This window comes from Lipotes vexillifer, unplaced genomic scaffold (genome assembly GCF_000442215.2).
Source record: "Lipotes vexillifer unplaced genomic scaffold, Lipotes_vexillifer_v1.1 scaffold190, whole genome shotgun sequence".
NCBI lineage: Eukaryota > Metazoa > Chordata > Mammalia > Artiodactyla > Lipotidae > Lipotes > Lipotes vexillifer.
In genome coordinates this window covers 662,097-684,094 of record NW_006794958.1, presented here as the reverse complement: position 1 = coordinate 684,094, position 21,998 = coordinate 662,097, and the positions used below count along the sequence as shown (strand labels likewise).

The following is a 21,998-nucleotide window of genomic DNA, read 5'->3' as shown; positions in this document are numbered from 1 at the left end:
AAAAATATGATTGGAGGGCTTCCCTGGTGGCGCAGTGGTTAAGAATCTGCCTGCCAATGCAGGGGACACAGGTTCAAGCCCTGGTCCGGGAAGATCCCACATGCTGCGGAGCAGCTAAGCCCGTGAACCACAACTACTGAACCTGTGCTCTAGAGCCCACGAACCACAACTACTGAGCCCATGTGCCACAACTACTGAAGCCCGTGTGCCTAGAGCCTGTGCTCCGCAGCAAGAGAAGCCACCACAGTGAGAAGCCCACACACCGCAACGAAGAGTAGCCCCTGCTCGCTGCAACTAGAGAAAGCCCGTGCACAGCAATGGAAGACCCAATGCAGCCAATATATATATATATATATATATATATGATTGGAATATCTGAAAGAGAAAAACCCTTAGTTTTAAAACATGTCAAAATCATAAACAATCCTGAAAGCATATTTAATATCAGTGTAGATGTTGGATTGTTTCCAATAAATAGTCATTAATTTTCTTTTTAAAATTTTATTGAGATATCTGAAGTATTTGAAAAACTTTTAATTTTTTAATATTAATTATTTATTTATTTTTGGTTTTGGCCAAGCTGTGTGGTTTGCAGGATCTTAGTTTTCCGACCAGGAATTGAACCTCCAGCCAGGGCAGTGAAAGCGCCAAGTCCTAACCACTGGACCACCAGGGAATTCCAAAAAAAACATTTATTTTTAATGCTTGTCAAAATCATGAGTAACCCCAAAGCATATCTATTCTCAGAGTAAACAATCTATTTAAAAACTTTAAAATAATTTAAAAATAAGTTTTTAAAAATAAACCTTAGGGCTTCCCTGGTGGTGTAGTGGTTGAGAGTCCACCTGCCGATGCAGGGGACGTGGGTTTGTGCCCTGGTCCGGGAAGATCCCACATGCCGCGGAGCGGCTGGGCCAGTGAGCCATGGCCGCTGAGCCTGCGCATCCGGAGCCTGTGCTCGGCAACGGAAGAGGCCACAACAGTGAGAGGCCCGTGTACCGCCAAAAAATAAAATAAAATAATAAATAAAAATAAAAATAAACCTTAAAAAGCATATTAAATAAGACAATGTATGTATTATATTGATTTTACGATCTAAAAAGAAGCTATAACAATTCCCTTGATAAATGGACGAAACATACCCATTTCCTTGTATACATATTTTTATTGCCCTGTAACTTTTTAACCTAAGGCAGCATCAGCTATATATATTAAATATAACCTTACCCAAAGACACCAACTTTTGTTTCCTCACAGACAAAAAACTAAAAGTCATGTAACCAAGAACTGTCTTTTTATTCTCTCCATGAGTATTTATATCCTTTTCATAATGATTTAAGTGGCAAAAATAAACATGCATTTGTCATCATCCAAAGGCATTTATATATACTTTAACCTGTTCATTTGATGGTTATCCTGTAATGTATAACAGACAAGGGTAAATTTAACATGGGGAACTATATTTAATATCCTGTGGTAAATGATAATGGAAAAGAACATATATATGTGTAACTGAGTCACTTTGCTATATAGCAGAAATTAACATAACACTAAATCAACTACAATAAAAATTTTTTAAAAGTATTGTGATCAGCGATTTGCATTTTTATCTTAATTAGAAATTAGGTTTTAAAGATTTTTCATTAATTCAGTTTTTTTTGTTTTTTTATGGGGTTTTTTTGCGATACGCGGGCCTCTCACTGTTGGCCTCTCCCATTAGAAATTAGGTTTTAAAGATTTTTCATTAATTCAGTTTTTTTTGTTTTTTTATGGGGTTTTTTTGCGATACGCGGGCCTCTCACTGTTGTGGCCTCTCCCATTGCGGAGCACAGGCTCCGGACGCGCAGGCTCAGCGGCCATGGCTCACGGGCCCAGCCGCTCCGCGGCATGCGGGATCTTCCCAGACTGGGGCACTAACCTGTGTCCCCTGCATCAGCAGGTAGACTCTCAACCACTGAGCCACCAGGGAAGCCCCAGTTTTTTGCTTTTTTTTCCCCCAGTTTTGTATTATTCTAAAATCTTAAAGTTAACTGAGTCTAGAAATTATAATGTAAGCTAATGTATTAAGCATTATAAGATTTATGGCATTATAAGAATTGATGCCTTTTAATAAAGATATTATCTATTATAAAATTTAATTGAACACATGATTTTACAATTTTATATTTTGAAAATGAGTGATGTTAATGTATCCAACCAGTGAAACCAGTAGAGGAAATTTAAGTTAATTAGGCGTTTCCTGAGAGGATGAGTTCAAGTTTGCACAAACAATAATATCATACTGATATTATTTATTTATTTATTTATTTATTTTTTGGCTGCATGAGATCTTGGTTGCGGGACGTGGGATCTTTCATTGGGGTGCACGGGATCTTTCATTTTGGCGCATGGACTTCTCTCTAGTGGCATGGGCTCAGTAGTTGCCCTGTGGCATGTGAGATCTTAGTTCCCTGACCAGGGATCGAGCTGGCATCCCCCGCATTGCAAGACGGATTCTTAATCACTGGACCACTAGGGAAGCCCCCTAATATTATTTTTACATGGTGATAAAATCAGGGCAAAGACAAAAAGCTGTTTTCAAATGAGTCTGATTTGTCCAAAGAGCCATCTTACATAGAATTTTAATGTGAATTTTTTCTATATAAGTATATGCAGTGTATTAAAACTTTTAAGAACATTTTTTTCCCTTGTTCTTTAACCTAGTAACCAAGGTCATTAATTAAACCCACAGCTAGTCTGTGTTTTCCCTTGAATGTATAACTTTTGGCAAGACCATTTTTTTCCTTAAAGAGCCAGTACATTTAAATCTTAAAAAATCTTAAATTCTCTTTTTGGGTTTTACTTAGTTTATGTGATATAAGCACTTAACCTAGTAATAATGATTTTTATAAGCCAATTGGAACAAGAGTTTGTTCCAGTTGATATTATCCTGATTGATTAATATTGTGTAGAGTGAAACAAGATATACCAATTTGCTCAAAAAATTTCATATTCATAAAATGGAAAATTTTTTTACTTTCTACATAACTTAGAGGATCTAATTATGATAAATCAATAGAATTTAAGGTAGAAGCAGGTACCAATCTATTAAGAATATTGAGCAGCTAAAGAAACAAAAATATAATTAGATTCAGTAGGTTCATCAAGGAAGCATCATTGTTGAGTGTGTTTGTTTTAAATATATTTCCACAAATACTTTGAAATTCTTCACCTGAAGAACTGGAGTCCAGTTCCCCTCTCCCTGAATGTGTCTGGACTTACTCACTTCTAACAAATAAAGTAGAAATGGTGGTGTGACTTCATAAACTAGGTCATAAAAAGGCATTTTAGCTTCCATCTTGGTTGCTCTCTTTCTCTGATCACTTGCTCTGGAGGAACTCAGCTGCTATGTTGTGAGCAGCCCTTTGGAGAGGCCCAGATGGCAAGGAACTGAGGCCTCCTACCAGTAGCCACCTGAGTGAACTTCAGTGATACTTCAGTCTCAGTCAGGCCTTCAGTTGACAGCAGCCTAGCCAACATCTTGATTGCAGCCTCAGAGATATCTAAACCATCCAGTTAATAAGTTGCTTCCAAATGTCTGATCCATAGAAAGAGAGACAATTTTGTTTGTTGTTTTAAGCTACTGTATTTTGGGATAACTCATTACACAGCAATAGATAACTATTAGATTGAGAATTGTGGTTCCCAGGAATTTGGTGAGACTTTTTTTTTTTCCAATGTCCATATCCTTTACAATAATGGCATTAAATTTTCTTAGTTTTTAAAAGGTTAAACTTGCTTAAGGTTTGGAAAACTATTAAATATTGTGCTGTTTGGCTTTAGGAAGCCACCATTTTTCTAAGTTTTTCTAATTTATAATTAAGTTTCTTTACTGTCCTTTCTTTAGCTTTAGAATTCTAAAATAATGTTAATTTGCAGTTATTTATTTAGCAAAATCGAAGAAAGCTGACCGTTGAATGTTAAGGATTTTGTTTTCTTTATTTTTGGTATAAGAATTTGATTTTTATAGATATTGTCAGGTATTGGGCCCATAATAAGTAAACATGAAAAAAACCTTAATTTTGGATGGAGGAAGAGGACTCTGGTTATTGGAGTAAAGGAGCTCATATCCGTACATTTACAAAACAAGCAAAAACAACATACCGATAAGGAAACGAGATTCCAGATTCCCTGTCAGCTGCCACCTGACAAGCAGACTGCTATCCAGCAGAAATCACCTGATAGACCATTAAATCAAAACCCATTTCCACCATTGATGCCATCTGTGTGGAAACTATTGTCCATGTGTCCAGTCAAAATCAGAACCAGAAACAGACTTTATCAAGAATCAGATCCACTGCAAGAGCCCTGTTGCTCAGTGAGTTAACGTGAGGAAAGGCTCACTGAGGACTCAACGGTCCAAGTCTCAGAAAAGGTACACTTTGAGGCCATGTGTTTGATTCTCAAGTTAGGACAGAAGGGCAGTATATTACTGACACCTCCAGAAATAGACATCAAAGAGCAGTCAGAAGCATTTGTTTGTTATTTTGCAATTTGTTTTCTTACATGAGAGAGAGTCAGCTAATAGGCTAAATCAAGGAAAAACCAGGAGTGAGAAACGAGAAAAAAATTATTACAGACTAGACATAGTTAAGTCTTGTTTGCACATTTTGTGGGTAAACTGGTTAGCTGATACCTACAAAGAGTTCAGTCTGGGTATTCTGTTCTTATGTAGGAAGACTAAGGATATCAAAGAAACCATTTTAGTTGTTTTTAAAAAATACTTACTATGCAACAATCTTTCTAAGGTCTGCTAGTCTCCTTCCATCAGCACTGGTACCGTATGCTAGGTATGTACCATTTCCCTCATTGAAATTCCTTACTTATCAATATACAAAAAAAAATTGGAAGCATCTCAAATGTTCAATAATAGGAGAATGGCATATCTAGTCAATGGAATATTATGCAGCCTTTAAGCATAGTTTATGTCCTTAGACCTAGCAGTTCCATTTTTAGTATTTCTGTAGATCTATATATTTCTCTTTATATATATTATATTTCTGTAGAGCATATAATGCACAAGGATATGTGCATAATCATGTTCACTACAAGATTGTAATAGTAAAAAGTTGTGACAAGGAAAATGTCCATCAGTTGGGAACTGTGAGTCCAACCATAATGTGGAATACTGGGCAACAGTTAAAAAGAGTAAGATTTGTACGGATTAACATGGAAGGATATCTACAATATGCTGAGTACTAACTATGTGCCAGAGTAGTATATGATCTACTTTTGTTTCTTTTTAAAATTGCTTGTTGAAAAATGTACATATATTGAGAAAGAACTGTTAACAGAGTTTATCCACATGATTCTAGTGAAAAGGGTGCCAAAGAAGAGTTTGACTTTTTATCTTTTTTTTTTTTTGCTATAAGTAGTTATTACTTTTTATAATGAAAGTTTGTAGCACTTATGAGAGGTTTTAATAACATGGGAAATATGTTTATAATAATATTTCATTATAATGTTAAGTGCAAAACTGGGGTATAAAACTTGTTATATATGGTATCACAACTCTGTTTTCTTAAAGGTTGCATAGAAAATGATTTGAAAAAACACACAAAGATGTTTCAGAAGGTGACTTTGGAGGTAATTGGAAGGTAATTGGAATAAACTTTTTTAATGGCCACCATTAAGGGACAAGGTTGGAGTCCAGGGAAAACCAGAAAGAACTGGTAGAATATGAATGGGTCCAAACCTGGAGGCCGGAGGTTAAGATAAATTTAGTACAAGCTCAATAAAGGCAGGAGTGTAGGTTGTTTCTGAGAGAATTAGCTATTAAAAAGTCTTTTCCTGATAATTTGCTACTAACTATACCAAAGTGGAATTAAAACTATTTTTGTAATGGAACTTCCCTGGCAGTCTAGTGGTTAAGACTCTGTGTTCCCAATGCAGGGGGCACGGGTTCTTTCCCTGGTCAGGGAACTAAAGGCCCACATACAGCCAAAAAAGAAAGAAAAAAACAACAACTATTTTTGTGATGTCCTTAACATACCTTGCCAAAAGCTGAACTAAGATATGTTAGGTCAAAGAAATGTTTTTATGAAAAATATATAAGCAATCAAGTGTAAAGGTTAAGAGATAATAAACAGCAAGATTAAAATAGTAGATAAGACTATGTGAATTTCAAATCATTGTTAATATTAAATGTGAAACTTGCCTTTTATAACAGTTTCATTTACTGTAAGGAATTAAGTGAATTAAATTTTAAGATATTAACTTCAAAGACTTAAAACTCAGTTCCGTTTTCCTGAGTCATAAAGTGCTCTAAACAGACTGCTTCATATTTTGTAAATTTAGCTCACAACATTTTCAAAATATATGTGTACTTTTCTCTTTTATGTTAACTCATTTCCCTTTCCCTTTATTTTTTTGTTTAGTCCCATCAAAGCTTATCCTGATGAAAATCATTTGACTGCTTTTAAGAGAGACCAAAAGAGACCTCTCATTGTTAATAATAATTGGTGTGTCTACAGTCTGCTTTCAAATATTTGCAGATTTTTCTACAGCAAAATGTAATTCCTGACTTCTAGATTCTTGAAAATGCCAGATTCACAGACATATTCTCCACTGCTACCACTGCCCCCATTATCTCCACCCCACCACCACTACCACTAGCTGTTGTATTCACTGTCATACATATTCATGTTCTGTTCTCTAAGCAGAAATTAATTATGGAGTAATTCTAATGTAAGTGTATTCCATACTGGAGAATTATTTCTGGATTACTCATGATTTTAACTGGGTTAGTATACCTTCTTTTAATGTATCTAATCAAAAGTTGACTGTAATTGGTTTCATTTTTATTCCATTGTGTCCTTTTCATACTGCCTTCTATATAATCAGTCACAGAAATTATAACATTGGATTTTGAGAAAGTAAAGTCAGGCCTTTTTCAGCTGAGGCATTCATTATTTCTCACTGGTGTTTTGGGATTAATTTTTGAAGGAGTTAACAGGTTTTTCACAAAATTTGATGAGGAATAAGAAGTAACTTGAGGTATATTTAGTAGTTTATAGTCTTAATCTTGTAATGGTCAAGTGGCTAAGAGGTTTTCAAATAGATGTATCTTTAATTTTATTGTATTTCATTGCCATTTGACACTTGACAAAGTTTGTAGAGGATACCTGAGAAGACTTATAGTTCACTGCCTGTGTAGATTTGATTGTGTCTGTAAGCACCAAATAAATATATGGACAGTAAGTATAATTTCTTGTGTGTTCACTCAATTTTTAAAATGTTCTATAGCTATGATCAATTTGAAATGATCCAGAGCAATTGAGGCTGTCGTTGGTGAAGAATTCTGAACACTTGAATCATGCTTTCACTTAGTTCTTTAACTATGATTAGGTAGAAATTCAAAATTCTATCCTGGCAGTTTTGTACCTTAAGGATCAAAGTGGGTATGTGGAAAAGGAATTGGGAACTATAAAGTACTAGACGTATCTAAAGTATTATGTACTTGGTTTTGACTGAAAGACCTATCATACAGAAATCTCCTAAGGGAACCGTGGCATAGGTTACATTTACATTTGGGCTGCTAATTATGGATAGTAAATTTGTCTCACTAAGAATAGTAAAATGGGATGCTTACAGGTTCAGTGATCTTCAATTAGCATTTATCGTCCAAGGCTCAAAGATGGCATAGTGTGACTGGCCATGCTGCTGAATCAGAAATGTCCTTTTCTCCATTCAAGTTGTCATTTCACTCTTTTTGTCATTTGCTTTCTTTCCTTCCTAGCTGCCAGGTGTGTACTCTAGGAAGGTAAGGTACAGAAAAGGTTTGGGGTGAGGTATAAGAAAGAGGAAAAAAATTAGCATTTCTATCATGGCATGAAAAAATACTGCTAGTGTACCATACTGTATATGGACATTTATTTGTATCGTTGTATATTTGATAAATTTAATTTTTTTCTTTTAATCTGAATTTCATAATTAGGTCTAAATTGTGTCATATTTATTGCCAAGTAGACTTAACCCACATTTGCTAATTTATTATTCTGTTCTTATAGTTTTCAGCCAATGATTTCATTCCATCTCCAAAATTAAAGCCCTCTCAAGGAATGCCAGTCAATGATGGTTTATGTTTTAGCAGAAAAAGAGTGTCAAGAAACTTATTTCAGAAGAGTTGGGAATTTAACTCAGATTCTCTTCCTACATGTGCTACTGGTAAGTGAAAGTTGCAGGTAATGGAAATTTTGAACCAAGTTAAAGATTCCTCTAAACTTCATGGTTCTTTTAAGAGCTCATAGAACTTATAATCTAGTAGACAGTTCAGATTCAATAAATATTTGTTAAAGATCTGATAAGAATGGACAGTTTGACATAATTGTCTCATAAGACCCTGGGAGTGTTTCTCACTGAAATCCTTTAAGTAGTAATGTAAGGCAATATTTGCTTAATCAATAACCCATATTTACTGAGTATATCCTATGTGCAGGTACTTTTTTTTTTTTTTTTTCGCCTGTGAAGCCATTTGGTCCTGGGCTTTAGTTTGTTGGAAGAAATTTTTATTGTTTTATATTTTTCCTGTATGCTGGCCTCTCACTGTTGTGGCCTCTCCCGTTGTGGAGCACAGGCTTCAGATGCGCAGGCTCCAGATGTGCAGGCTCAGCGGCCATGGCTCACAGGCCCAGCCGCTCCACGGCATGTGGGATCTTCCCGGACCGGGGCACAAACCCATGTCCCCTGCATCGGCAGGCGGACTCTCAACCACTGCGCCACCAGGGAAGCCCATGTGTGCAGGTACTTTTCTAGGTAATAGAGATATAGCAGTCAACAAAAGAGGGAAAACTTTCTGCCTAATTGGTCTTTCATTCTAGTTAGGACAAAGCAAACATTAAATAAATGCAAAACAGAGTAGGTTAGATGGTGATAAATGCTATGGAAAAAAAAAAAGCTTTAGAAAAGAGGAATATAGAGGAGGGGCTACTTTAAATAAAGTGATGAAAGAAGGTCATATTCAGAAGGGAATATTTGAAGCAAACCACATAGATATCAAGAGAGAACAGCAAATAATTCCTGGAAGAGGGAACAGTGCAGAGTATGGGACACTTTTGAAAAAGATCAAAGAAGCTAGTAAGTCTGGAATGAAATGCGTTAAGGGGAAGAGAGGTAGAAAATTAACTTGAAGAGATAATAGGGGTTCTTATTTTAAGGGCTAATGGGCTTTCGAATGAACTTTGGCTTTTACTCTGAGTGAGGAATATTTTTGAGGAAAGAAGTAACATCAGTTGCCTTGTTTTCCAGGCGTGTTTTGGATGTTACATTTGAAATAGATTAAAGGAGGCAAGGGAGAAAACAGGGAGTCTGTTGTAATCCAGGCCAGAGTTGATGGAGGCTTCGACCAGTGTAGCAGTAAATGTAGTGAAAAGTGATTGGATTCTGAATATATGTCAGGGGTACAGTTGATATGATTTGCTGATGGGTTGTGTAGGAGTGTGAGAGGGAAGTCAAGAGTGCTCTAAGGTTTTTTGGCCAGAGCAACTGGAAAGGTGTTTAATTGCCTAAGTAAGTGTTACAGAAAGTAAATATTATGTAGTTCAGAGAACATGGTCACTATCATGGGCCTTATCAGATAGAAAAGGCATTAAAAAGGAGATAGTACTTGAACTGCATCTTTTTGGGATATATATGATTTAAGATGTTAGAGGGGAGGTATGAAGAGAGCAAAGGCTCACATTAGGAATGGGCTTGAGATGTTCTGGCAACTGTGTAAAGGCAAGATTAATTTTAGATGGTCAAAGATAAATTGGGATGTGGGGAACCCTTGTGTGCTAGATTCAAAAATTTGAGCTTGTACTTATAAGCTATAGGGAGCTAATAGAGATTTTTTTCTGTTAAGGAAAATAGAAGCTAGGGTTACAAGGTTGTTTACAAATTGAATAGAAATGAATAATCAGGAAAATATGACTGGATATAAAAAATAAAGAAGGGCCGGGGCTTCCCTGGTGGCGCATTGGTTGAGAGTCTGCCTACCGATGCAGGGGACACAGGGTTGTGCCCCGGTCCCCCATGCCGCGGAGTGGCTGGGCCCATGAGCCATGGCCGCTGAGCCTGCGCATCCGGAGCCTGTGCTCCACAACGGGAGAGGCCGCAGCAGTGAGAGGCCCACGTACCGCAAAAAAAATAAAATAAAAAAGAAGGGGAATAAAAATTTCAAGACTTAGTAATTAGAAAGACCCAGGTAATTAGAAAAATGGTAATGTGTTGACAGAACGAAACCAGTTAGGAAGGGAAAATGGAGTATAAGATAAAGATTGAGTTTGTTTTTTATTTAAGATCCAAATGGTATCAGTTATTGAAATTTGTTTGCTGTGAGTTCAGATACAATATTTAGAAAACATTGTTACCCTAGGAGAATTTATAGACCTTTATGCAGTAAAATTCCATAATATTTTCATACAAGAATGAAGTGTTATAATGATTGTGTAGTTGAATGCTTATTTAATAGACAAAAAGAAATGCAAGAATATATTGTTATGCTTGTACCATTACTTGGGATTTTTATAAGGCTCATGTTTTTTTGTACCATCTGGAAGTTCTTACCTAATTTTACAGATTTTAAATAACTGAGACAACATGTAATTTAATGATAGATTGAATGATATGAATTATAAGTACTGTAGGGATTCAAGAAAGGAAAAGATCATAGGTATGGAAGTGGTTTACAACAACTCCAGGAAAGAGGTTGGACTTGAGCTGAATTTTAAAGAAGGGAAGTGTTTGTGATTGGCAGTGAGGCAAGGTTTCAGGAGAAAGTATAACCGAAGCATGGAGGTAAGAATTAACTTAGAAGATGTCCAGTACATGAAGGGTAAAGGGGCTTGAAATCGTAGAGGAAGAATTATAAAAATCAGAATTTTAGAAATACATACAAAGGATTTTATAGATGAATAAACTAAATACCAAAGAGGTCAATATCACCTTCTTTTCTTCAGACTTATTCCCCTGCCCAGGAATAACCTTAACCAGCCACAGGAAGGGGAAAGTGATCTGGGAAATACTCCTGGATAAGCTTGGAAGCTGTGCAAATGCTGTGTTACATGTTAGGAAAGAAAGAAGAGTCCTGCAGTGGACCTTTTTGGGTAGAGTGTAAATGTACTTACAAATACTGGGAAGAAGGAAAGCCAGGTCTGGAGAAACCTTCCATGGTGAGAGAAGGGAGCATGTAGGAAGAAACTGCCTTTGTACATATTTTTCAATATATTTTTCTTTTCTCTGTACTTTACCAGTCTGTCTTCTGTCATTTAACCCCTGTCACTAATCAGATCTGCCAATAGCAAAAGCTTTATCCCTTTCTTGCCTGCCTGGCTCACTGTATATACTCCTGTATTTATTCCCACACAAATGACACCAACATTTGTGAAATTAGATGTGTTCATGAAATAAAGTTAACTTTTGATTTTATGTTTTTCTCCTTCCTTCCAAAGGCACCACTGGGACTCATCAGACAAATCTTTCTGGGAAACGTGGACAACTTGGATTTTCACAGATATGTGGTAAAACTGTCAGTGTGGATTCTGACTTACAGTACCTGGGGACAACTAACAGTCATCAAGATAAAGGTTTAAATTCCAACTTTATTTGGATACAGATGATTTATAATTATTATGTGGGGTTTCCAAATCTACCTTATGTGTTATTTTGGGTAATTATACTCATTACAGAAAAGAAAAGGATGTTGTATTTTTTTTTTAATTTTTTAATCAAACTTTTTATAACTTTTCTTAAAATGTTAGATTTAGTAATCTTGATATATATATAGATATAGATATATATGACTAATTAAAATTAGAGAGCTTAGAAACTCATGGTAGAGATGAGCATTTTAATACCAAGTAATTGAAAATAAAATTATCCGTTAAGGATTAGTGTGTTAGCAGAAGACAGTTACTTTCCAAAACAGTTTTAAATTTTAAACAATCTATTATGTCTCCTGTTAGGAACCATAACTTCCTGACTAGCTATCATTTCAGATATCTTACATATTTATAAGATATAAAACAAAAGGGAGGCTTTGAGGCTGGCTGTCAGTCATATGAATTTTGGATATGAAGATGTTTCTTCAGTTTCTATGCTAATTAATAGCTATATCAATTATTTAGTAGTAGAATCAAATCAAATATTTCTAGAGATATTTTGATTTTGTTGTATATCCTTTACTAAAATTTTTTGAGTGATAGGGTTGTACTTCTGTCTTTATTTGTTGATGAAAAAATAATGCTCATTAGAAATTAGTGAAGATTTAGTTAATAGTGTAGCACTTACGCTTTAGCCATCCTTTCGTCCACCCACTCCAAAAGGCCACATGGCTCCATAAAGTTTTTCTTTATGGTATTATTCCCAATAAAATAGTTTATCTTTCTTAATGATATAGGTTTTTTCCCCAAATCTTGACGAGATACCTTTGTGACTGGTGATTAGTAGAAACAGAGAGGCTTCTCTGTGTTGCTTAGCCTCTTCCTGTTTTGGATATCCCTGAATGATTACATTACTTTTGTAGACTACCTCCACTCTCAGTGTTTAATCAGATCTTCATAGTAGCTCTGGTTTTTATAACCTCTCAGAATACCTGTTAGAGCAGCTACTAAAGGAATATCATGTTTTTCTAAGGTCAAGGTTTAACTTACTAGTAGGTTGTGTATGTAAATTTGTGACCACTTAAGTCTCCAATAAGATTTAGGTAGAAGTAGAGGTCCTAAGCATGTCAGATATGAATTAAAAGTAAATGATACATAATATACATAGTCATTTAAGTCTTCAGAAAAATGTTTTATTTCTTATATACGTAAGGTAGGTCTGTTGTCTTAGAAAGTCTTCAAAAAATTTTAAGGAAAATTTGAGGGAACCCCTAAAAGATTACAAATAGACTTTTTAAATTGAAGTATAGTTGATTTATTAGGTTGGCCAATAAAGTTCATTCGGTTTTAAGTAAAAATAAAAGACACATTTTTCGTTTTCACCAAGAACTTTATTGAACAGCATATTCATTAACCAAACAAACTTTTTGGCCAGCCCAATACAATATTAAGTAAGAAACAGGTGTACAATATACTGGTTCACAATTTTTAAAGGTTACATTCCATTTATAGCTATAAAATATTGGCTATATTCCTTGCATTGTACAATATATCCTTGTAGCTTATTTTATACATAATAGTTTGTATCTCTTAACACCCTACGCTTATATTGTCCCTCCCCTCCCGTCCCTCTCCCCACTGGTGACCATTAGTTTGTTCTCTATATCTGTGAGTCTGCTTCTTTATTGTTACCTTCACTAGTTTGTTGTATTTTTTAGCTTCAAATGTAAGTGATATCACACAGTATTTATCTTTCTCTGTCTGACTTATTTCACTTAGCATAATAGCCTCCAAGTCCATCCATGTTGCTACAAATGGCAGAATTTTATTCTGTTTTGTGGTTGAGTAGTATTCCATTGTAGATATATACCACATCTTCTTTATCCATTCATCTGTTGATGGACACTTCAGTTGCTTTCATATCTCGGCTATTGTAAATAATGTTGTTGTGAACATTGGGGTGCATGTTTCTTTTCAAATTAGAGTTTTTGGGGTTTTTTCGGATATATACCCAGGAGTGGAATTGTTGGGTCATATTGTAGTTCTATTTGTAATTTTTTGAGAAACCTCTATACTGTTTTCCACAGTGGCTGCACCAATTTACATTCCTACCAACACTGTCTGAGGGTTCCCCTTTCTCCACATCCTTGCCAACATTTGTTATTTGTGTTCTTTTTGATGATAGCCATTCTGACAGGTGTGAGGTGATATCTCTCGTCTTGTGGTTTTGATTTGCATTTCCTTTCCCTGATGATTAGCAATGTTGAACATCTTTTCATGTGCCTGTTGGCCATCTGCATTTCCTTTTTGGAAGAATGTCTATTCAGGTTTTCTGCCTATTTTTTAATCGGATTGTTTGTTTTTTTGGTGTTGAGTTGTATGAGCTGTTTATACGCTGGGATATTAATCCTTTATCAGTCATATCATTTGCAAATATTTGTTCCCATTTAGTAGTTTGTCTTTTCGTTTTGTTGATGGTTTCCTTTGCTGTATAAAAGCTTTTAAGTTTAATTGGGTCTCATTTGTTTATTTTTGCTTTTATTTCCTTTACTTTAGGAGTTGGATCCAAAAAAATGCTACTGCGATTTGTGTCAAAGAGTGTTCTGCCTATATTTTCCTCTAGGAGTTTTATAGTATCAGGTCTTAATTTAGGTCTTTCATCCATTTTGAGTCTATGTTTTGTATATGATGTTAGAGAAATGTTCTAATTTCATTCTTTTGCATGTAACTGTCCAGTTTTCCTAGTACTGCTTATTTGAAGAGATTGTCTTTTCTCCATTGTTTATTCTTGCCTCCTTTATCGTGGATTAATTGACCGTAAATGCATGAATTTATTTCTGGGCTCTTTATCTTATTCCATTGATATGTGTGTCTGTTTTTGTGCCAGTACCATACTGTTTTGATGACTATAGCTTTGTAATATAGTCTGAAATCAGTGAGTGTGATTCCTCCAGCTCTGTTCTCTCTCAAAATTGTTTTGGCTATTCGGAATCTTTTGTGCTTCCATAGAAATTAAAAAATTTTTTTGTTCTAGTTCTATGAAAAATACCATTGGTATGTTGATAGGCATTGCCGTGAATCTGTAGATTTCCTTGGGTAGTATGGTCATTTGAACAATGTTGATTCTTTCAATCCAAGAACACAGTATATATTTCCATCTATTTGTGCCATCTTCAATTTCTTTCATCAGTGTCTTATCGTTTTCCAATTATTGGTCTTTTACATCCTTAGGTAGGTTTATTCCTACGTATTTTATTCTTTTTGATGCAGTGGTAAATGGGATTGTTTCCTTAATTTCTCTTTCTTTTTCTTTTTTGTTGTTAGTGTATAGGAATGCCTGAGATTTCTGTGCATTAATTTTGTATCCTGCAACCTTACCAAATTCATTGATTAGTTCTAGTAGTTTTCTGGTGGCATCTTTAGGATTATCTATGTATAGTATCATGTCATCTGCAAACAGTGACAGCTTTACTTCTTCTTTTCCGATTTTGATTCCTTTTATTTCTTTTTCTTCTCTCACTGCCGTGGCTAGGACTTCCAAAACTATGTTGAATAACAGTGGTGAGACTGGACATCCTTGTCTTGTTCCTGACCTTAGTGGAAGTGCTTTCAGTTTTTCACTACTGAGTATGATGTTTGCTGTGGGTTGTCATATATGGCCTTTGTTATGTTGAGGTAGGTTTGCTCTATGCCCACTTTCTGGAGAGTTTTTATCATAAATCGGTGTTGAATTTTGTCAAAAGCTTTTTCTGCATCTATTGAGATGGTCATGGGGTTTTTATTCCTTAATTTGTTAATACAGTGTATCACATTGATTGATTTGCATATACTGAAGAATCCTTGCATTCCTGGGATAAATCCCAATTGATCATGATGTTTTCCTTGCGTTATGCGGGCCTCTCACTGCCGTGGCCTCTCCCATTTGCAGAGCACAGGCTCCGGACGCGCAGGCCCAGCGGCCGTGGCTCACGGGCCCAGCCGCTCCGCGGCACGCGGGATCCTCCCGGACCGGGGCACGAACCCGCGTCTCCCGCATCGGCAGGCGGACTCTCAAGCACTGCGCCACCAGGGAAGCCCTTCTCTTTCTTTTTTAAAAAATTTATTTATTCATTTATTTATTTTAGGCTGCATCGGATCTCCATTGCTGCACGCAGGCCTTTTCTAGTTACGGTTAGTGGGGGCTACTCTTCATTGCAGTGTGTGGGCTTCTTGTTGTGGTGGCCTCTCTTGTTGTGGAGCATGGGCCCCAGGCACGTGGGCTTCAGTAGTTGTGGCACGCAGGCTCAGTAGTTGTGGCTCGCGGGCTCTAGAGCACAGGCTCGGTAGTTGTGGCACACGGGCTTAGCTGCTCCGTGGCATGTGGGGTCTTCCCGGACCAGGGCTCGAACCTGTGTCCCCTGCATTGCTAGGCAGACTCCTACCCACTGCACCACCAGGGAAGCCCCTTAATTTCTCTTTCTGATAGTTTTTTCATGTTTGTTTTTTGGCTGTGCCACACAGCTCATGGGATCTTACTTCCCTGAACAAGGATTGAACCCAGGCCCTTGGTGGTGAAAGCGTAGAGTCCTAACCACTGGAGCACCAGGGAATTCCCCGATAGTTTGTTGTTATTGTATAGAAATGCAACAGATTTCTGTATATTTTGTATCTTGCAACTTTACTGAATTCATTGATGAGCACTAGTAGTTTTCTGGTAGTGTCTCTAGGATTTTCTGTGTATAGTATCATGTCTTGTGCAAACAGTGACAGTTTTACTTCTTCCTTTCCAATTTGGATTCTTTTTATTTCTTTTTATTCTCTGATTGCTGTGGCTAGGACTTTGAAAACTATGTTGAATAAACGTGGCAAGAGTGGGCATCCGTGTCTTGTTCCTGATCTTAGGAAATGCTTTCAGCTTTTCACCACTGAGTATGTTAGCTGTGGGTTTGTCATATGTGGCCTTCATTAGTTTGAGGTATGTTTCCTCTATGCCCACTTTCTGGAGAGGTTTTATCATAAGTGGAAGTTGAATTTTATCAAGAGCTGTTTCTGCATCTATTGCTATGATCATAAGGTTTTTATTCTTCAATTTGTTAATGTGGCATATTACATTGATTGATTTGCAGATATTGAAAAATCCTTGCATCCCTGGCATAAATCCCACTTGATCATGGTGTAGGATCCTTTTAATGTATTGCTGGACTTTGTTTGCTAGTGTTTTGTTGAGGATTTTTACATCTATGTTCATCAGTGATATTGGCCTGCAATTTTCTTGTTTTGTGGCATCTTTGTCTGGTTTTGGTATCAGTGTGATGCTGTCCTCATAGAATGAGTTTGGCAGTGTTCCTTCCTCTGTAATTTTGTGGAATAGTTTGAGGATAGGTGAATTGATAGAACTCACCTGTGAAGCTATCTGGTACCAGAGTTTTGTTTGTCGGGAGTTTTAAAATTACTGATTCAATTTCAGTACTGGTAATTGGTCTGTTCATATTTTCTATTTCTTCCTGGTTCAGTCTTGGGAGATTATACCTTTCTAAGCAGATAAAACATGGTACAATGTAGTGGTTAAAAGCACAGGCTTGGGAGCCAGAGTGTCTGAGTTCATATCTCAGCTTTATAATTTCCTAGTGTGCGATTTTTAGCAACTTACTCTGTCATTTTTTTATCTATAAAATAAGAATAGTACCAACCCCACAAAATTGTGAGGATTAAATTAATTAATACATATAAAGTACTTGGAACACCACCTGGCACATAAACATTAGCTCAATAAATATTAGCTCTCATTATTGTCATCATAGTCTTCATCATTATCATTATTACCATTATTGGATTAATTATCTATGTAGAAAATCCAAAAGGATATACAGAAAACTATTAAAATAATAAATAATTTAGCAAGGTTGCCAAATATAAAACCTGAAAGGAAAGGTCAATAAAGCTCCCAGACACCAGCAACATTCAGAAAATGTAGTTTTTAAGAAAAATTATAGTATCAACAAAATGTGTAAGTATCTGGAAATCTAACAGAAGATTTGCATAACATTTATTATGAAAACTAAACTACTTTTTTGAGAGACATGAAAGAAGGCCTGAATAAATTAAGAGATCCTATATTTTTAAACAAGGAGATTCAGTGTCATTTCTGTCAAAATCTCAACAGGATCTTTTATGGAACCTGACAAGCTAATCCTGAAATTCATATGAAAGAATGGAGGACCAAGAATGGCCTAGATAATTCTAAAGAAGATCAAAATGGAAGGAGACAACATGATTACTATAGTTAACACTGCTGTGTGGCATACAGAAAAGTTGTTACGAGAATAAATCCTAAGTGTTCTCATCACAAAGAGAAAATTTTTTTTTCCTTTTTTCTTTTCTTTTTATTGTATCCATGTCAGAAGGTAGATGTTCGCTGAACCTATTTTGGTAATCATTTCACAATGTGTGTGTATATATATATCAAACCATCATGGTGTGTGCCTGAAAGTTATACAGTAATGTATGTCAACCATCTCTCAATAAAACTGGAAAAAAAATGGAAGGAGACTCATCCTATCAGTGTGATGATAAATAAAACATTGTGGTGCTAGTGCAAGAACAGACAAAAAGACTAAGGCAACCAATAAGAAACACCTAAGAATAGACCTAAATATACATATGGGAGATTTATAGATGAAAGAGAATGCATGGCTCAAAAAGTGGCACTGGGGAAACTGGACTATCTCTATAGCAGAAAGTTAAATTAGGTCTTTACCTCACATCGTACAAAAATATAAATGCCAGATGGGATTAAAAACCTGAATGTGAAAAGCAAAAAACTTAAAACTCTTAGAAGATGTGTATAAATAAATTACATTCTCTTTTGTTTTATTACAGTTTATGCTAGCCTAAATTTTGGCAGTAAGACACAGCAAACATTTGGTAGTCAGACAGAACGTACTTCATCATACTCTGGTCCAAATCCAAGTTCAGGAGGCTTCATTCTTCCATCCTATCCTCTCTCATCACCTCGAACTAGTCCAAAGCACACGTCTCTTACTGTATCTCCAAAGAAGTCCCAAGATAATTCTGTTAATTTCTCAAATTCCTGGCCTCTTAAAAGCTTTGAAGGAGTTTCAAAGCCAAGTCCACAGAAAAAGCTTGTCAGCCAAAAGTCATCTGATCCTACAGGTATACATGATGGTAAAAATTAATACTTTGTTCAAATGTATTTGTATGTTCGAATAACTACTTTGAAGTTCGGGTTGTTAGATCTTTAAAAGCTGGTAAATTGTGTTTTATTTCTCTGAATTAGTAAATATTTAAGAAAATATTTAACAGAAAGTTAAATAGATCAAATGTGTAATATAAAATTCAATTGAAATTCTCATTTCTTTTTTTTTCTTATATTGGCACTTCAAAATCCTTTTTCAGAACTAAACAAATAATAATGCTTTATAATGTACATGAACATGAACAGCCTGAGATCCTAACAAGTTTTAGCTTTACAAATATAAAATATCATTCATATATTTACTATAATGTCTAGTATTTATTTGACATTTATTGACTATTTACTCTCTGTTAAAATTATTTTGATGGTTTTTCTACTACTTGTTATTAACTAAAATATTCTTTTCTTAACAATAGCCCAGTCCAAAATCATAAAATTAGCATGTTAGCTTACTTAAGACAGATTCAGTCTCAAAATAAGAAGTCTTTTAAAGGCAAGCCCCATGTCCCAAATGCTTTCCTATCCCTAGCCCCTGAGATCAGATATTTCACGTTTAAACTACCCTACAACACAAATGTTCCAGTTTATAACCATAAGGTCAATTTATTGCATAGTCAGCCGATTTTATTACATTCTCTTAGCACTGAGTCTTCATTCTCTTCTTTAATTTATTTCTGTATTTGTCTTTCCTCCAAAATCATATATTGTATTGAAAGCTGAGACATTATTCAACTTGTTGTCCCTAATGCCCAGTATTACTGCTTTGCACATAGTAGTCATTCAAGTGTTGGTTACATAGTTATATCAAGCCAGGTCATTAACCCTTCTAGCTTATTACGGACTTTACAAGTATTAATCATGATGATGTGTATGAAGAAATTTCATGGAATTCCCTGGCGGTCCAGTGGTTAGGACTCCATGCTTTCACTGCCAAGGGCGCGGGTGCAGTCCTTGGTCAGGGAATTAAGATGTCACAAGCCATGCGGCACGGCTGAAAAAAAAAAAAAGATTCACTTGGTATATAATATTTTTATTTGATATGAAAGGATTTTGGGTGGTCCATTTTTGTTATACTTTTTAGGGGACACTGATATTTTTGTCTAATCTTAAGTAGCAATCTTTATTTCTAGTAAAATATAATGTGCTTTTTAATTTAAAAACACCTAATTCTAAACACTTGTGATTTTAATGCTATTGATAACTGTTTTTCAACTTGAAGTTGAAAAAAAAAAAGAGTAAAATATGTCTTTTTCATGCAGGAGAAAATTCTCAAGAGAAACCTTCTCCAGTTCAACTTACACCTGCCTTGGTGAGATCACCATCTTCCCGACGAGGCTTAAATGGGACCAAGCCTGTACCTCCCATACCACGGGGCATCAGCCTTTTGCCTGACAAAGCTGATTTAAGTACAGTGGGACCCAAAAAGAAAGAGCCAGATGACATTTGGAAGAGTGAAAAAGATAGTCTTACAATTGATCTTTCAGAATTAAATATCAGGGATAAAGATTTGGATCAAGAAGAGGTTAGAACCAAATATTTTCAGTAATTTTTAAATGCTTGTAATTGTCTATAAATAATAGTTGTTATTTAAGGAAAAATCAAGTACTTTTTATCCCATAACATGGTGTCTTATTTGTAAAAATATTTTATGTTCACAATAGAAGACATGGAAACTATAGTGAAGTATTAAGAAGAAAATTCATCACATCAAATTCCACTACCCAGAATAATTTATCACTGTCACTCTGATGTCTTTCCTTCCAGTATTCTGTGCATATATTATTCCTTTTCAAATTAAAAGTACAGATAATATAGCAATATACCCATGCACTAACCCCTACCAAATGAACAATTTGTTGTTTTTGTTTCCTACTTTTTTAATAAATGAAACATAACATAGTTCCCTCCCCAATCCAGTTTCGCTTTCCTCTTCACTGGAGGCACCACTGTTACCATTAGTTTGTGTTTTATGTAGTTTTTATATTGCTATAGTAGTATTTTGATATATTTATAATGTATTCATATAATTGATTTTGGCTTATTTCTAGTCTTTTGCTATTGCAAACTATGCTGCAGTAAACATTCTTGAGCATGTCCCTTGTGCATATGTGCAAGTTGATCTTTATGAAATTGACATCATATTGTATTTTCATCTTTGAATCCTAGATCACTCCATTTATACTATAAAAATGTATTGCCAATATGACAACTCTACATATTAATTATGCCAGAGAAGGGATGTGGCTGCTATGTTACTTTGTATTCAGAGCAGTATTTCCACAGATGCTTCCTTTTTATCATTTCAGTTTGCCTGATGTCAGGTTGAAAAGTGTTTTACGTTAAATATGTAAACTGAAACACCCAATGATGATATTTTGTGGTCTTATTTTAGCCTGTTTTTAAGACATAAGGCATCATGTACTGATAGTTTGTTCAAAAAAAATTAATGCATATTCATTTAAAAAGTATTTCTTTAACATTAAGCATGTGTAAAACTAACTTAAAAGAATCAAAATTGGTTCTTAATGAATTAATTAGTCATTCCAACTTCTAATTGCTTGTAAAATCTTTTCTTGTTTTTTTTCTTTTTGCTTTTGTTTTTCCAGTTATAGTCCAGTGGTACTATGAAGGGAATTTATTTACAGGAAACAAACTTACAGAAGAGGCATTTTCCCGTGTAACTCATAAATTTCATCTGATCCTACATATTGTTTTTTATGATAACTTAAAAATAGTCCTTTTAGTGGGTAATTGAAAGGGTAATTTCTTTTTTATAATTATTAGTAAATATAGGTGGATACTAATGTTTTTGGATACTTAACCTTCCAAGGATTTACTAGGGAAGTGGCTGTACTATCGAATCAACTATTATAATTGTTATAATCAAAATATAAGCAAAACACAGCTTATGTATATTTCTGAGTTCCTTAATTTGTTCAAGTCTCTATTCCCAAACTTAATATATATGTGATAAAGATTTCTACTCTGCATTTTTATAAATACTTGTCTTCAGAAGTTACATACAATGATCTGTTATTCTCTGAACTCTTAACACTGGCAAACTTGATGTAAACTTAAAATTTAGAAAGCTGATTACTTTTTGCTGACCTTCTCATAGAACTTCTAAATAGCCACATCAGCACACTATTGACCTAAGGTTAAATGGACCTCTGTGACTTCAACTG

General features: G+C 35.3%; 1 protein-coding gene across 1 annotated transcript in view; it reads left to right on the top strand.

Annotated features, from left to right (window-relative positions):
* The window catches only part of TOGARAM1 (TOG array regulator of axonemal microtubules 1), an 87,541-nt gene that overhangs the window by 7,927 nt on the left and 57,616 nt on the right, over positions 1-21,998 (top strand). Inside the window, exons 2-5 of the mRNA XM_007467371.1 lie at positions 8,049-8,205; positions 11,469-11,603; positions 18,477-18,770; positions 20,073-20,335. Of these exons, the coding sequence (XP_007467433.1) occupies positions 8,049-8,205; positions 11,469-11,603; positions 18,477-18,770; positions 20,073-20,335 (849 nt within the window). The remainder of the gene's footprint in view (positions 1-8,048; positions 8,206-11,468; positions 11,604-18,476; positions 18,771-20,072; positions 20,336-21,998) is intronic.